Below are 17,793 nucleotides of genomic sequence, written 5' to 3' on the forward strand. Positions count from 1 at the left end.
TCTGCAGACTGTTTGACCAGCAGGCTGTATGACAGTGTACAGTTTTCACACTGACTTAGCTTCAGCTTAATAACGATGTATGCGGCTCGGAACGATGACTTTAAGTGACCATTTGAACAGTGCGGAATGAAAAATACCCGATGGTAACCGGTGTCACAAGGTAGCCTGGACGCTGCGCTACAGCGAGCAGCTAACATAAGAGCTAAAAGGGGTCTCCACTCTGCTCTCGAGCCGCTCGGCGTGAACAAATGCCTCAGCCTGTTCCACCCATGAGTTATTTGAGAGTACAGACATTCACGACAAAGATATGATACTGACAACATGCACTTTTGGACGATTTGTGCTCTGTAGCGCTCGTCTAGAATACACATATACATGACTTGGAGCGATGAGCAGAATGTTTTTCCTGGTTAGCGGACATGGCTGAGGACCCCTCTCTCTCCAGACGGGATTCTCAAACCACACCACCAGCACACCTGGGACCCTCGCAAGTTAAAATGAACGCCAGTCAAATTCATAACTAAACCAGAGCTACATGAACAAATGTCAACAACTGCAGCTAACAGTTAGCTGAGCGGGCTTGCTGGTAGCCAGCAACATTCCTGTACAGTGTACAGGAATCAGCGCTGCTAGTAAGGCAGAAGTAGTAGATCCTCATCGAGCACACTCCTGTAACCAATCATGCTCTTGACTGAGGTTAGGACCTCCTACCTCCTCATTTACATATGGACACAGAAATACAGAAATAAATATATGTAGGTGAACAGAAATACAGAAATACATAAATAAATAAATGTAGGTGAACAGAAATACATAAATAAATAAATGTAGGTGAACAGAAATGTATAAATACATAAAAAGCATTTATTCTTTTATTTATACTTTTATTTATTTATTTATACATTTATTTCAGCATTTATTTATTTATTCATTTATTTATGCATGTATTTATTTCAGCATTTATTTATTTATTTATGTATTTATTTACGCATTTATGCATTTATTCATGTATTTATTTATGCATTTATGCATTTATTTATTTATTTATACTTATGTCAGGTTTGGTCCTCCATAGCTAACAAGAACCCACTGAGGGGGCTTGTACCAAATATCCTTTCATATTCAAAGTGTTTCATTTAGAACCCAAAGTTTATATTGAGAAAACATTCACACTTCTTGGAGACTCTTTGAGAAAAAGGCAAGAGAGGATTTGTTTAATCAGTCTTACAAATGACCCTCGACTAACCCTTTCAAAAATACATATACAATGCTTCTGGGTAGATCAGAGAGAACCCTTTCTTAACCCATCTTATTTCTAAGAGTGTAGTTTGTTGTCCATTTTAGTCCGAACTGTGGCTAAAAGAGTCAGAACATGCCAGATGTGACTGGACACGCGGTAGAGGGGTTAAAAAAAGTCCAGTGAAGTGACGCATTTATCATTTTTGTGATTTATGATTATACAGATCCAAACTGACAACCTCGCATTCTGATGAAACATGCCGAAGCCCCTGCGACAACTTCGACCAGGCCTCTAAATGACAATAGGATCACAAATTAATCCATCGCCGCTGAATAGCTATTTCCATATCCACCATATTGAAAATGTCTTCCAAAGGGCATAACGCAGCAGCACGCTTGGCTGCCCATTGAGAGACAAGTGCTTTGTCAGGTTTTCTTTCAGTCGTATTCCCTTCTCTAATCTTTCCTCATGGAATAATCATATATTTAATGAGCTGAAACAATGTAATTATGAAATTGGCAGAGCCATTCTTCCACGGAGGTACCGTAATACGAAAAGTCCTATTAGAAGTTTAATGTTCTCTCTTGCACATTTTCACTCACTTGACATATTTCATCTCCTTTCAGTAAATCCCCTCACCATGTTAAAAGGGCAATTAGAGCGACAGGTTAGTGAGCACAGCAAAGATTCACTCTTTGCGAATCCGCCCCCTCTCCGACATCTTCGTCTTCCTCCTCTCGTTTCATCAAACAAGCCGCGTTGCCCATAAAAGTTCACTTGTTCAAACTCACTCGTACGGCTGTGGCACAAATTGAAGTGCCATAAAGAGTAATTGTGATCCCATCAGCGTAGGGAAGGTGAACATTGACTTGCTCCCATCAATAAAACATCTCAGAGTTTAAAGATATATTGGCTCTCCTGGGCTCATTGGGCCTCACGATTCATTATGGATCGGGGCTTTTACTCGCTGAAAAGCTGAAGGGAAACAAGGCGGCTGCTTGTAATGACACTCAAAGCAGAAGCACTCACTTAGCATCACAGATGAGCCGCTCCTCATCATTTCACTGCCTAAGGTTTAACGTCTGAAACATGAAAAAAGAAAATGTAAACACAGTCGACTTATGTAGCAACATCTTTTGTGTCTTATAATAGGAAGGTAATGACTCGTTCTGAATGTGTACAAGTGGCCTGATAAGTGGTAGTGGTTCTGTAAGAGAGAACACATCAATAAGTATATCTGCAATAAACAATGTTTCACAGTATATTCATAGCAATTTTAAAGATTCTGTTACTTCTCCAGATTACTTTGGCAGAAACAATACTAAATTTGCAAAAAAATTCCCGCCTGCTGTGCTGTTTAATGAAAGACGTTAAAATCTATTGTTTATTTTATTTTAATACCATCATGCTCAATGAGTAGGTGGGTTGTTGTATCACGTTTCCTCAGCATAAATTAAGCTGGAATAAAAATTGTCTCCCTTTCAAAATAAAACTATATGCTGGTTTGACAGCACCACCAGCGACCACGCCAAGAAGTCCGCGTGGGCTGTTGTGGATGTGAGGACAACACCAAAGCTATGATCCTGAAAATGTCCATAAAATAAAACCCAGTATCTGATACTACACATTCAATTCATGTTCTGTAAATAAAGAATAAAGAGTTCTTTTCAATGTTGGTGGCGGGGTCCGCCATCCCCGCGCAGCCCTTATTGCAATTTTCTTTGGATAAAAGGGTCAGTAAAATAAACGTAATGGAATTAATTCAATTTGCATATAGTATCTACACACGAGGGTTTGTGAGTTAATGATGCATTCATGTGGTCTAATGTTACAGCCTCACAGTTAACTGTTTACTCTCTAACAGCTGTGTCACAGCTGTTTTAAGACTTGTTTTACTGCTGCTAGTTTACATTAACAGCATCCAGGCATAACGTGGGGTGGCTGTTATAGTGAAACATTCCCAGGAAACACAACGTATTTTTCACTGAGGTCAGCGCTGACTGTGATGGTGTTGAAGAAAGGTCAGATAAAACAAGCTGATCAGATGGAGCTCCGATGAAAGTTGATATGGAGTCTTGACAAAGAAACACTTTGGAAAGTTTTTAACAATAGATAATCAAAAGAAGTTTGTATTAGTGGATTTACATTTGTGTTTTATAACAAAGTTTTGATTCAGTGTTGTGGTTGTGCAGAATTTCACTTAGACATCTGAAGTAAATACTAATTCCACACAGTTAAACCTGAACTATAAACAATAATCAATAATCTAAAAACACGAAAAAGACATCAATTCATACATCTTAAACATCAGAGATACACATGTGTACAGTATTCACCTTTAAATGTGATATATGCCTCACTATTTCTCAGTGGTTCCTGTAGAGGAACACCACTACCTCTGCTCACCTGTCAAAGTCTGGATTAAAAAAGAGGGGAATAGAAACAATATTTCCTCTCCTGACCAAGCTTTAGACAACTCATTGTTTTGTTCTAAATCAAGTGTCATTGAAACAAACTGCTGGGGTGATTCCCATCTTTTCCGTTAAGTAACAAGAGAGGCTTTAATCAAAGAGTCGCTCTGTGTTTTGACAGTGTAATATATGGACACAGAGGTAATGGCTCTCGTAAAACTCCTGACTGAAAGCACTTTGCTTTTCATTATACGCTCCTCACTGCACTTTCCTTCTTTCCTTTCCTTATTTCTCCGGCCTAGATTGTCCTTTTGCTTTCTGTCCTGTTGACTCTCATCTTTCTCTTTGCATATATTCTTTCTTTCCTTTCCCTTCCCTTGTTTGCTCTCCCCTCTCTCACCTCATTTGCTTTATTTTTAAAGCTTTCCTTTCTTGTCTTTTTTCACCTCTTTCCCTTTTTCCTTCCCCACTTCCCTGATTTTTGTTCCTTCCTTGCCTCTTCCCCTCCTATCCTTTCCTCACTGTTACGTTAATTAAAAGAACACTGTGTTAATCGTACCTATCTTAACACCACACCATAATTGAATTAAGCCTGGGTCTCATGCCTCCACAGCATTAATGTTTGTAATGAGAACTCTTAGTTTTCTATTAAATCTGTTGCTGAACTTTGTTACTCTGCTAAACTTACTACTCCTCCTAATCATTTAATCTGATGCACGTGGAATCGTCCTTTAAAGGCAAAGCACATTTAGTTGTTCAGTGTCCGTGGCGATGTTTGGCAAAGCAATTCATTTGTAATGAATGGTATTCATGACTGTGCGTGGACTGACTGCCTTATTTCAGAGAGGATCGATACTGTGTTAAGACATCACCACCTTTTGCCACTGGCTGACATAAAACCATGCAGACTGGAGCTGGTTATAAAAACATTTCCAAAGGCAGGATTTCAGCGCTGAGGTCCCTTGACTTGTTTTCATAAAGTTTTGTGCAGCCTGTTGTTTCTAAAAGTTAAAAGTTTTTTTCTTTTCCTATATTTTTTTATATTTTATGTGAAAATTCATATATATATTTTCTTTTGCAGAATTTCCACATGCTGCAAAGTTCGTTCATCATATCTTATCAGATGTTACCCAGATGCTCTTGAAATTTGGGGAGAAGCTAACACTCCAGCGACCTCAGGCAACATTTCCTGAATTAAGTGTTGCGTTCACCAAACACTCAGGTTTGTCCTAATGTTTCTTCTCTTGTAACACTGAAATGGAAATATGACGTATGCAAGCTAAACTGACTAGACATAATACCTGGGCTCACTTTTTTTACCAATGTGTCAAAAGCAGCATCCTGGTCAGTTTGACGCTGTTTGATTTCTTGAGGCGCCCCTCTAGTGCAGCAGTATAAAGAGCGAGTAAAGCCAGAGTCGGGGACGGGTCATACCGGGCCTTTCCCTCCAGACGGGAGCTTGCTTTCTGTTTGTGATCGAGATTTCAAGATTCAAGGTTCATTTCAAGATCTTACATCTTATGTTGAGCTATCTCACGGAAGTTATGTTAAGTGTAGTTATTTTAACGCGAAGTATGATAATTTCCCAAACTAACCAAGTAGCTTTGTTGCCTTAACCTAACCAAGAAAAGTACATAATAAGTCCTGTGTCTTTCTGTAAGCTTTATTTTGAAAATCTCTCCAGAAGTTGCATATAACGTAGGCTATTATTGCTAGCTTGATCATCGAGCCCTTCCTGTGTAAAACTGACGCGGGAGAGGGGACAGCTTGAAGCTTAAGCTGCTATATTTGATGAGTTGGGAGTGAGAAGGTGTTGCTTTTTACCTCGCACAAGTAACTTTCTCCTCAACCTTCTAACATGAGATCATGTATGGAGCCATCCAAACCAGTTTCATTGGGTTCTCATTTTTAAACAATCCAATTGGAAACATTTAAATCTGCTATTCGAAAAAAAAAATGCTCATTTTTTAGTCTTAATTCCAAAGCATCAGTTTTTGACTAGTTGGGAATGAGACTCAAAAATCAACTGTTCTTACAATCAGCGCCTATAAATGTCAGCCAACCAATTCATGGAGCCAACGTTATCTTAAACAGCAAGCTGGTTACATCTACGGTGATAAGAAATCTGCCAGTGACGGTTGATATTTCAGGCATCAAAATCAACTTTTGCTAGCTAGAAAGAAGAGGTTTGCTTTTGTTGACCTCTTTCTGAAATCAGTGACCCACTGTTTAAAACAATAGTATACATTTCCCAATGTCAGCATTTAAACTGTATCATTGCTGTGGGAGAACTGAAAGCCTATCATTTGTAGCAACAGGTTAGCGAAACAACCATCATTGCAGTTAATTGCAACTACTTGACATACACATAAAGATGCCCTTTTTTCTGTGTGTATTTACAGTCAGCCTTGGCGAACTGATTCTTCACTTAAGCTGTTTGGTGATTAATCCAGTAATTGAGATTCTAATCCAGATGTCTGATAATGGTGTTTTGGTGGCCTTGTGTCTTGGGAATGCATCCGTCTCGCCTCATTTTGTTGATAAAGCATCAGTGTCTCAGTTCACCAGCTCGTGGAAAAGTCCCCTACAATGTCGCGCCAATTGGTTGATAAGTTATCAGAGACTCACCTCATTTGTCGAGAGAACCGAGTCTTCATCCAGACTGAGAACAGCATCGGTGAGGATGACGTCGTGGGGGTAAAAACGACTGCTCATCGTCTGGAAAGAGGGGCACAGAGAGAGATAACTTACATTATAAACAGCACTTTATCATGAAAAGTATCTCATCAGAGGCCAAATTCGCACATTTCTGTGAAGCAGTGTGTTGAAGCTCCCATGTGGCAGCCAGCAGGAATGATCTGTAGCCGGTACTTATCGAGATATTTAGGTCCATATTCCTGACTTTACATTTCATGTTGTTATTATACAGTGATAAAGGCGTAATGTTTTTTTTAGTTTTTTTTTTACCAAATATCATAGGAAGTATGGTGACGTCCATTTTAAAGGTAAAGAGGTGAGAAAAAAAGTAGAAAATGTGTTTGTTTCAAACCATGCTGTGTGTCTATCGTCCAACCAGTTCCCTTCATAACTTTTCGTTTGACTCTTTATCAATTTACTCCCGAGCAACCAGTAGACCCCGATCCATTAGCCTAAAGAGGGCTGATGATGCTATTGACTGAATTATTGACCGTTGAGTAGCTAAGGTTCAGCACAGGTCAACAACCGTCTTCCTGAATACATACAAACTGGGACAAAACGGTGTCAAGGGATTGAAGTTACAGTCATAATGAACATATTCAAGTATACATTCCCTGTTCTGGTGTGAGCTCCAGAGTTATCCTTCATCCAACAACATGGTCTCATTCCCAATTGTCAAATTCTGCAGATTGGTCCGTGACCTCAAGCTTCAAACCCTCACGCTCTACCTACCTCTGTAGTGTTAGTTTTGGATGGCTGCCGTGGCCAAGTTGGCAATAACATGTCATTTGCAACTTCTGGTTAGACTTTCAAAATAAAGGATTGGCGGTCATGTTTGCAACAGTACATTATGCACAACGCCCAGTCAGACTTTCAAAATAAAGCGTGCTGAATGCTATGAATGTTATCAATGTTAAATGGTAGTGGTTTCCTCGGAGAGGCAAAACAACCACTTAGTGAGTTTTAGGCAAAGATCATTTTACAGGTTAAAATAACAACTGTATTTAATGTGTTAGGGAGTGAGAACAGGCTGCATCCAGTGCTGATGGAGCCAATAGCAGCACAGATGCACCTTCCTGTCAATGGTTTATTGTTTTCATATGGTCCTTTATTGTTAAGAAATTACATCAAGTCATTCATTTAATTTAGGGAGATCAAAATGACAGAGCCAGAGGGGTGGTGGTGTTGGGGCCATGCAAGATGTCGCTAAAATGTTCAGAAACAGTCCTGTATATAAAAGATTATCTCGGCCTAAAGTTGGAGAAAACTGGCTATATCTAATAATTTTTTTTCCCTTTTCTCAGCCAGCTAAGATTCTGTATCACTGAGATGAACCTCCGTGTTAACTTCTGTCACAGTACTGACGTTCAACACGGATTCACTGTCTGAAATAAAGTAGATTTAATTTACAGCCCCAGGGGTAATATTAAGAGGCTTATTTGCAAAGTAAGACCACAAATATCTTCAAGGTTAATGTCTACTTCCATCTCAGCTTAACGAGTCAGTGCACATTCGTCGAGAAATTAAGCGCAACATCAAACGAATATGAACACAAATCCCCCCAAAATTCCTCTAATTATTGGAGAGTGACAGTACATTAAATCACTGCTTTAAGTGGGAGAATGTATTTTCTTTGGATGGATGCGACATAATCAGCAGGCAGGTAATTAGTTCAGTCAGGACGGTGTTCATAGCGGTGGAACAGGCTGCTCGGCGTCCTTATGAAAACCACCATCACAGTGTAATTGGCTGTAGTAAATTAGCCTGATAATTAACTGCATTCATCCCGGGCTAATGGTGTGAATGTAAAAAATTCATGATATCGAGGATTTGCACGAGTAAAAATGAACATATGCACGGTCACAGGGACAGAGGGCACACATTGTGATGGGACACTACATTACTCTCAATTCCTTTTATTGATTGCCTATGTTTACCTGTTGGGAGTCTTTTAGTTAAACAGCAGAAAGGGCCCTAGTTACCTTGTCACTGTCTGAGGTGCTTCAGAAACATATATCGTTAATCCTGAGCACGGTCGATTATTCGCACTTAATCATCACTGACTTAAAATATTGCCTTTCATTAGTCGCGGTTTTCGATTAAACAAAAGTACAAGGATAATCTTTTTCAAAACCTCATAACGGCTGAGCCCACCTGTCTATACCTGTCTGAGTGAACCCCTCCCCCCCTCCACCCCCATCACTCCCCTGCTGCCTCCCTCTGGCTGGCATCGATGCCGTTCTGCCTCTGGACAGAGATTAGATCCCACTGAGATCACTGGCGGTTCAATGGTCTGGACCTTATCTTTGTCGCTCTCCTACCACCCATTTCCTCTCTTTATATTTGCCATGACTCCCGCTACTTCAAATGGAGTCTTTGCAGATATCCAGTCCAGCTTCATGTCGGCAACACATCAAGATGTCTGTGAATTACAGTTAGAAGTCAAAGAGCACAGAGCGATCTGAAGGACCATTATTAAAAACCACGGGAAGCCAATTTCATTACTGGAGTGAGAAATGATGGCAAAAAAAATAAATAATCTTCACTATTTCTTGTTTTGTCATTCATTTCCATGCCCTCCTGTGTCCTTTCAGTGTCTCCTGTGTTCTTCCCTTTGTTTTCTCCTTCCTCCTGGCTGCTTGTCCTCCTGTCTGTCTGTCTGTGTGCTGCTCATCAGCCACACTCCGCTCACCTGCTGCTCCATCTCACCTGTTCCTCGTCTTGTCGTTAGTGTCTGTGTGTGTAGTCTTTTTCTTCCCTCTGGTGTTTGTCAGTTCGTTTTTGTGTGATGCCCCTCGTGAAGTTTCCTCCTGTGTCTCCAGTCTCCCGTTTGGTACGTTTTGGATTTTGATTTGAACCTTGCTTTAACCTTAGCTGCTACTTTGGTTTTCTTGTTTGTTCTCCGGGTTTTTGCATTTCTCACCTTTTTGGTTAAATAAAGCTCGCCTTTTGTTCCGCCTTATCCTGCCTCTCGTGAGTCTGCATTTGGTCTGCACCTTAATTCTACCCCAACCTTAACACAGACGAGTGTGTTAGAGCTGACATGGACTTGCCCTAACCTATATTTTCGAATCAACGATGGATTAAAGCAGCCGATGTGATGGACTCAAACACATTAATGAATCTACAAGGAGTAATCAACTGACTCTTGAGCTGAAAAAACATCTTTCAGCTCCTTGTTTTGGTTTTATGGCTTCAACTTTACTGATTCACATAACTCCCATGATTCCAGTCACAGCAGGCAGCTGTTTTTAGCAAAAACACTCAAATTGTACACAACCCATCTGGCATGACAGATGAAACCATAACTGAGCTACAAGGACTCAGGCAGCCTGTTCTCATGCCCAACGGGTCAAATACAGCGGACTGGTCGGTGGCCCCACCCTTCTTAATTCGACACTACAGTTATCCTCCTCATGCAAGAGTTTGTGACTCCATGTGTTTATAAATGCATCACTTCTACAGGCGATTTTGGTCATTGATAAAATATAAATGTTACCAGAGACTGTTTAAAACCTGAAGAAAGTCTTTCCAGCTTATTCAAAATGATTATTAATAGAGACTGAAGGATATTTTCTGGTCAACACACGATCATCTATTCCTCTCTCTGCCCCTCCGTTCAATCCGGTTCCTACATCAGGTCCCACTTGACCTTTGAACTCTCCACTTTTCTGCTCCTCTGCTATAATTCAAACGCATACCTAATCGTTGCTGAGGATTAACTTATCAATACAAAATTTCAGGCTTGTGGGGGCGAGGTGATTGATGAAGCTGAGATATGGTCGACATATTTACGGCGATGGCGGGGAATCCATAGGTCACTCCTTTGATCATATTGACGTGTGGGTCATAAATGCTGAGCAAGCGGGATCTCCCTTCTAGAAAGGCCGAGGATCCTGATTCATCTGATCAGCCAGTCGGGCTCCCTGTGTGCCCCCGCACTGAGTATATGCCTTATCATCATGTACTGCCTTCTATGTCACGAAGAATATGGGCGTTTTTGGGATACTAACAAACTAAATTAAGGAGCAGATACAAAATGTCATAGTGTGGATGTACTGTTCTTCAGAAGATCTGACTCGATGAAGAAAGAGTGGAAGCAAACATGGAGTGCAGACGTGCCTGACAGACAGAGGGAGGAAGTAAAAGCTTGCTGATGGAGTGTATCCACTCGGCATTACAGAGTACAAACACTCATAACAGACAGCAAATTACCCTGCTGCTGCGCTCTGTTGAGGCAAATCACAAACTTCCACTGTGTGTGTGTGTGTGGGTGTGTGTGTGTAGTTAATAGAGTGGGAGCAAACAAAGTGAGGGCTTGGAAGGAAACACACTGAAGAGCATCTGTCTGTGTTGCACGACAATATACCACATGACTAATTATAGGACCATAGACGCTGTTGGATACCGGCTCTCACACAAGCAGACACACACACACGAGCATATTGCCACTGAGGTGCATTTAATTGTCAGCAACGGAAACATTGCTCTCGTCTCTCAGTGGGGAAACATTTACATTGAAACAGGCAGAAACAATTAGACCACACAGCATCAGGACCGGAGACAGCTGTTGGTGCTCGTGTGTCAGAGAATGTGTGATAGAGTGTATTTTTATTAGGAAGCTTAATTTGAAAATGATTACATAAAAAAAATAAACAAGACATTTTTTTTAACCTCTTTATGAAATGTCACATAAAAGCCGTCAGTTCATATGTGTGTGTACTTGAGGACAGAACATAACTCAGTAATACTGCAAATGAGAACAAAGTCACACCCCCGGCGTAGCTCTCATGGCTCCTGGTGTCTCAGAAATATCACTGCATGAGGGTTCAATTCTAACAGGAAATGAGTTTATATTAGTATATGGATAGAGTATATGAAACATATATTAAGCAATGTCGCAGGGTGCAAAGTTAAAGAACAAACCAGTGTTTCCAACCTCTCTGACTTGTGACCCCTTCCACTGAAACATGTAGGCGCAGTTTGCGGGGAGGCAGCGGCTGAAATATGTTATTACATTCAGTCTCCAACAAAATTATTTCTTGTTTTTCATTTTTACAATACCGGAAACAATGTTGTTGTTGCTCCATGTTGAGTTGAACTCCAACCAAGGAGACAGCTTCGTATTTAACATAGAGAAGATTTTTAACGTTTGGTCTTGTTTAAATTATTTCCTGTTTTCTAACCAATTAATCATCATGATTTGAATGTTCTTTCTACTTTGTGTCTTATTTCTTTTCTTAATACTGATTTTCCATAGAACCATATTATGTAAACATCACTTTTAATTTAGTTGATAAAACCACAGAAACACAGTTCAACTTTCTCTGTACCGAAGACTTTTACAATACTTTTGCAACGCAGTAAACAGCATCTTGTCTACGTTCTGTCAGCGGAACAATGTGACAGTGTGAGAACAGCACAGTTAAGAAATGAACTTAAGTCGTTACAATTACTACAGTGACATCCCTGAGTCATCACTCATGATAAAACAACACTTTTTAATTGCTGCTTTTGGTTATAAACTGGATGGTGACATTCTTTTGTTCATGCATGAGAGGCTGTCCAAATCTGGTCCAAACCTGCTGCAACCGATCAGCAACACTAGATAAAAATTAAAAAACAAAAGATATCACTGGTGACAGGAAGTGGGAGAGATTAGGTGTATGGTGACAGAAAAAATGAAAATGGGGGGCCGCACCCTGAGCACCTCAGGGTACTGTGTTTGTGTTGCATTTCTTCAGGACTTGCTGCCATGTGCCGATGCATCATTTACAGAAACACTGGTCTGTGAAAACTTTCCACAGACTGCACTGGACGCACTAATTGTAAGTCAGCCTCGCATTTTTATTGGATTTTTTTTTTTTTTTAGCAGAAAATTCATTGGAGCTGGAGGGGTGTGATATGGGGTGGCATTGCACCCAAATCCCTCTGCCTGGCGACAGGCCCGAACCAGATGGCTGCGCACCACCCAAATATTAAATACTGTTTTTATAAATGCCAAAGGTTTCACAAGTCAAAATGACCACAGCGCATCGGACAGTTATCCATGAAGGTAGCCAATAAACACTCAACACTTTAGATGATTTCACCTATTCTCTGAGTCATTTGGGGGTAAACGAGAGACGGTGTGAATTTTTACGCCCTGACAGGTGTGAAGAAACTAACTGAGACAGTCAGGGAGAGGCCAGTGGAACACAAACACACACACACACACACACACACACACACAGACACACACACCATCCTGTGGAGATATTTAACGCACAGTATGGAATTTCTGCCACTAGGGGTCTCTTTAAATCAAAACTAAACCAAAGAAATAAGTAGCGTGGGATCATGGGAGTCACTGACTGCTGATGAAAATCCATCTGACATGTCGGCGTGACGAAATGTACAATGGACAATGAGATGTTTTGAAGTTGTATGTACGTTTCATACTGACTCTCTCCTAGAAGTTTAAAATGACAGGCGACCAAATGAAAAGCACCGTTACTTTGAACAACCTTACGGATTTCTCAGGGTTTAAACATTGATGGCAACATTTGGGATCATCTAAGTACACAACTCCTCAAAAATATGCATAGATACATAGATTTGTTGTTTCTCATTGTAAGTCACTTCGGACAAAAGTGTCTGCTAAATGCCCTAAATTTAAATATAAATGTTAAAAGAGAGACATGAAATCAAAACCGTCCCTTTCACTACATCAGCAATATTCACAGGCCTCCAAAATCCAGCACCAGGACTATTGTGAGCAGATAACAGACTACAGACAGAGTATTCAGAGAGAGCTGCTTGGTGCAGAATTTTCTGCGGCAAACAATCAAACACGCTCAATGGACTTAACACTTACAAGAGGGATAATAAAATCCAAAGGGAGTCTGAGGCAGATAAAAGCCTTTCATTGTCAGCGACACTTTGAGAAGTTCAAACTAACACACTGATACAGTTCAGCCTCAGTGAGCCTTGATCAGAGTCCGCTCTTGTTTTTCTTGAGTTTTTTTCATATAATAACAGCACACAGGGGTCTGAACATCTGGCATCCTCAAGGGTATTTGCTTAATTTCCTGAATCATTTATCATGAGGTGGAGCTCTGTACGGTGCAGAATTTCTCCCTGAGGTTATTCCAGCGCTCTAAATGCTCATCACAGGATCGTTTAAGCTCTGTTTAAGCTTCGTACACAGGTCCCACTGAGGTTTTAATTTAAGAATTTGCTGATTCTCTCAAGTCTAACTGCTACCTACACAGATATGAGGATGGATCCTAAGGAGACAGTTCGACTATTTCAACCTTATCGGGCTCATGCTGTCATAACCTGTCTTATCCTCTGAGGTAATTATCCCAGAAAGTTAATGTGCTGAAGGTTATCTGATGATAAGGCTATTATTTTCAAAAATAAGTCTCTCCCATCTCACTGGTACATAATGTATCAGATGTGTTTTTTTACAGCACCTTCTTCTGAGGATTGTTGTCTGGCTCCCTTTTTCTTGAATCTTTAAAGTGGCAGCAGGCAGTTTGTCTTAAAGCTGAGGCTCCTGGTGATGTAGACCGCCAACACACTTGGGCTAAAGCACCTTTGTGCGAGTCAGTTTTTATGAAGGCAGGATAAATGTTTTCTTTTTTTACATAATGGATGCAAAAAGCAAGCAGCTGTTACCTTGGTCTGTCCTTCAATGACAGCGAGAGGCACACTGGTGGAGGGCCACTTGTTCCGAGGAGGTAAAGGCTTGTCGGAGTTCCATAAAACCACAATCTGTACAGGAAAAGCACATGTAATCATTAACATCATTGTACATTAGTTTCTCAACAAAGGTTTTTTAAAACAGCTGATAATCTTTAACAAAGTATAAGACACAACAGAGTCTTATCTTTAAAGACCCGATATTTGTTTCTGGTTCTTACTTTTATTTTGGATGCCTTCTAGAAAATGGTCACATTTTTTTAAAGTTCATTTTTCACAATAGTGTCTAAAATATGAGACCTTTAAGCAAAGCTTTGGGAAGTCAGGGTTTTCTTTTCTACACACAGATTTGTCAGAGTGTACTTAAATAACAGAGAGTCTAATGTAAAAATGCATACGTACTATTAGAATAATATGATGATATTGGATATGGGATTCACTGTGAAGTTACTATTTCACTCACAGTTCAGTAAAAGCTGACAGACTGATGTCACCTGTAACTATGGAAAAATATCGACGCCTTGGAACATTTGGAGCATTATAACTGTATTTTTTCAAATAAAACAGTGGCCCTAATATCCTCAGAAAACGTGTCAAACAAAGCAAGAAATATGTCAAAAGTGATTAAATTCATTATGAAAGCCAACACTTTCAGACCTAAAGATCTCGCCCCGGCCGCAGACAGAAAAACCTATATGCAGTTGTAGCATCAGCCAATGTGAGGCAATCACCACCTAGATCACTTTTTGTACTCTTTTCCCATTTTCCAAGAACATCAATTTTTTTTTTTTTTTTCAGCATCTTATAACATCGAGCAGTTCGACCAGCAGTCAGCTCTTGTCTGAAGAATGGATGTACCTTCTCCTCAGATTTTTATTACCTGGAAGTGAAACTGTGAGGAAAAACAAAACTAAAGCGTGAAAAAGGAGAAGGGAAAGGAAGAGGATGCAGAACATGAAAAGGTAAAAGCGGATAAAATATTTACTCCTCTTGACATAGTTTAAACTATTTAAATATGTAACAGTGTTGTTTTCGTTTTTCCCTTCGCTGCACCAAATCACAGCACGACATAAACACACTTCCCACCTGTGCACAGAACTTGGACTTGGCTACGGCGATGATGAGCTTCACCACAGGGGAGATCTGGGACTGCAGAGGAGTAACTGTATGGATCACAGCTGTGAACTGCTGCGAGGGGCTCTTACCTGGACACAGACACACACACACACACACACACACACACACACACACACACACACACACACGGTTCAGAAACAGTTGTCATGGGTAAACTGTTTAGGTTTTTAACACACATTTGTGCAGATGTAGCTCTCCATGAAGCTCCATCACGCTTAACTGGACACAGGCTGCTCTGCGCTGCACCCGTCATCCATCTTTCTGACAGCATATATACCCCTGGTCCCCACGAGTGAGCATGAGTAAACATGTCTAATACAAGAGTGAACAGTTTGCTTTCCGTGTGTCTGTTTTACTGAATTCTGAATCCTATAAAAGAGGTAATTGTATTTTCAACAACTTCACAATAAAACAGTTCTTGTTATTTACCCTTTTTTTGCATTTTATTGAAGCAAATAAATGAACAAAACAGTTGAAAAGGAGAAATTATGAAGCGGAACCAAACTTTAAATTACCCCCTTTCGATAAATGATCCCTGGTGTATGCTACAACGGGTAAATAGGGTTGAGGAAATTGATTCCCCCCGGTGGCAGCCTGCGCCAAAGTAATGCATCAATATTATAAATCATTGGCTTCTATGACTGGATTTTATTTTCTGAATACAATTCATATAACTCATTAAATGAATCCACTCATGTACTTCTACCTATAGAGGATCATGCAATGTAAAACGTCGTGTCAAATGACATCTTTGACAGCATCTAGTGTTCAGTACATGCACACTGATTGAGGTGACATTCTTGACTATGTAATACCTTGTTTTGATCCTGTAAACAGGGTTATGTTCATGATCTGTGTAACAATAATGTCATTAGCACACAGTTGTCAAATTAAGGCTGGGAGAAAAAAACAAAGGATCTCCCCAAAAAAGCACAGCAACACGTCTCATGCTTAACTGGTGCTGATGCAGATTTACTCCTGATTAGCATGTTGTTTCCAGACAATTTGATTAAACTACTTCTCTCCAATCAGGTCATTTTGTTCATGTGGTTTTTGTTTACAACAATAGGTCAGGACTTTGGACTTAATTTCAGGTCAATGTAGTATCAACTTCACACTTGTCGGACAGATTTTCGAAGTCATGTTATTCATTGCAAGAATCTTAATGTTAAAAGTATGTAAGGTATTTAAGGTAGTATCAATAGGTGTTTTCTGACCTCTTCCACGCAGCGCGACACGCTACGAAGACATCAGACACGTCATCTCCTTATAACATTGATATTGTAAATCTGTAAGCAAACTGTTGCCTTTTGACACAATACAACAACAACACGCGATATTTGGAGTCATGGCTGTGTGCGTCTCTTGAACGTAGATCCAACATTAGTTTCCCTGGGAACGATATGTATTGACCATCATTAATAAATGGTGAATTTGTAGTTGATTTAATTTCAGTTAAAAGTTATTTCACTGTTAAACGGTTGTCAATCGCGACATCACACAATCTCTTTACAGCATTTAGTAAGATATTAAAACCAAACTTGTCAGAACACAAGAAGAAATGTGATTAAAAAAAGCTGCCTACTATGGCTTTAAACTGGTGCGAGTGAACTGTAACAATAAAGCCGGGGGTCCTGTAGAGGTGAGTTTTCACATTACAGCAACTACTTTTAAAATCTCCGATGCCCGTGTGTGAGAAGCTCAAAATCCACTCTCGGTACAGCGAATTGGAACATACACAGACACACAGTATGTAAGATCCAGCTAGAGAAGGCCGGGACTGCAGGCACGTGGCATGCCAAGTGTTGGGTGTGTATGGGAATAAGGGAATACGCATCCTAATGGATAAGTGGAGCCAGAGTGCTCTTTAGTGTTGCTCTATCCATCTCTCTGACACCAGGCCCCCTGACCAGCCATCTCAGGTGGGCTTAGTGGTATTTATGGAAGCACGACGCCTGACCTTGCCGGGGTCACAGAAACAGGCTCAGTCCTTCTGTTTCATCTGCGCTTGCCTGTAAAAAAGCTACCAACGTGATTTTTATTAAATGACATAATGTCTTGGATCACCACATCCGCAGAGAAACTGTGCTACCAATTAGAACAAGGTGGTTTTGTTGGACAAAAGACTGCATTGTGGGAGGTAGGTAGGTACCATTTTTGGGACTTCTCTTTACTTCTCTATATTTACAGGTGCAAAAGGCAACTGGCCTTTAGATTCTTGAAAATCTTTTGCCTCCGATCTGAAAGGCTTCCTCAGTTCAGATTGCCTGGATTGATATTTGATCTGTATTTAACCTCTGCGGGCTCGTTCGCGCCTTGAGAGTGGCTGAGGTCACACGTGGGTCGTTAGTCCACCTGGCTGTCATGTGAGAGCTGTTAGAGTCACATGAATCAATGTGTGAATGGGTCTTAAACTGCCCGGGAAGGGATATCAGGATGGCATTACAGCTGCTGTGGATAAGAGGTGTTCTTTCAGCAATGGCTGGGGTCTGGTGATCGGTAGGCTTCCTGTATTTTAAGTAAGGGATAATGCCCGACGAGGTGCCCATAAACAGAAGTTAATGGAAGACGCGGAGGCCTTTAACTTCTGTTTATGGACACCTCTAAGGGCATTATCCCGCT

The 17,793-nt window shown here is 40.5% G+C and overlaps 1 protein-coding gene and 1 long non-coding RNA gene across 2 annotated transcripts in view; one reads left to right on the plus strand and one right to left on the minus strand.

Annotated features, from left to right (window-relative positions):
- LOC115574023 (exostosin-1) overlaps nucleotides 1-17,793 on the minus strand; it is a 339,107-nt gene that overhangs the window by 13,570 nt on the left and 307,744 nt on the right. The window contains exons 8-10 of the mRNA XM_030405211.1: nucleotides 15,121-15,239; nucleotides 14,011-14,106; nucleotides 6,280-6,369 (exon numbers count right to left, since the gene is read on the minus strand). Of these exons, the coding sequence (XP_030261071.1) occupies nucleotides 6,280-6,369; nucleotides 14,011-14,106; nucleotides 15,121-15,239 (305 nt within the window). The remainder of the gene's footprint in view (nucleotides 1-6,279; nucleotides 6,370-14,010; nucleotides 14,107-15,120; nucleotides 15,240-17,793) is intronic.
- On the plus strand, nucleotides 9,146-15,194 carry LOC115574035 (uncharacterized). The gene is made up of 3 exons (XR_003982412.1): nucleotides 9,146-9,181; nucleotides 14,833-14,996; nucleotides 15,098-15,194. It is a non-coding gene; the product is annotated as an uncharacterized LOC115574035 (long non-coding RNA).

The sequence above is a fragment of the Sparus aurata genome, chromosome 22, assembly GCF_900880675.1.
Source record: "Sparus aurata chromosome 22, fSpaAur1.1, whole genome shotgun sequence".
In the NCBI taxonomy this organism is placed as follows: Eukaryota; Metazoa; Chordata; class Actinopteri; order Spariformes; family Sparidae; genus Sparus; species Sparus aurata.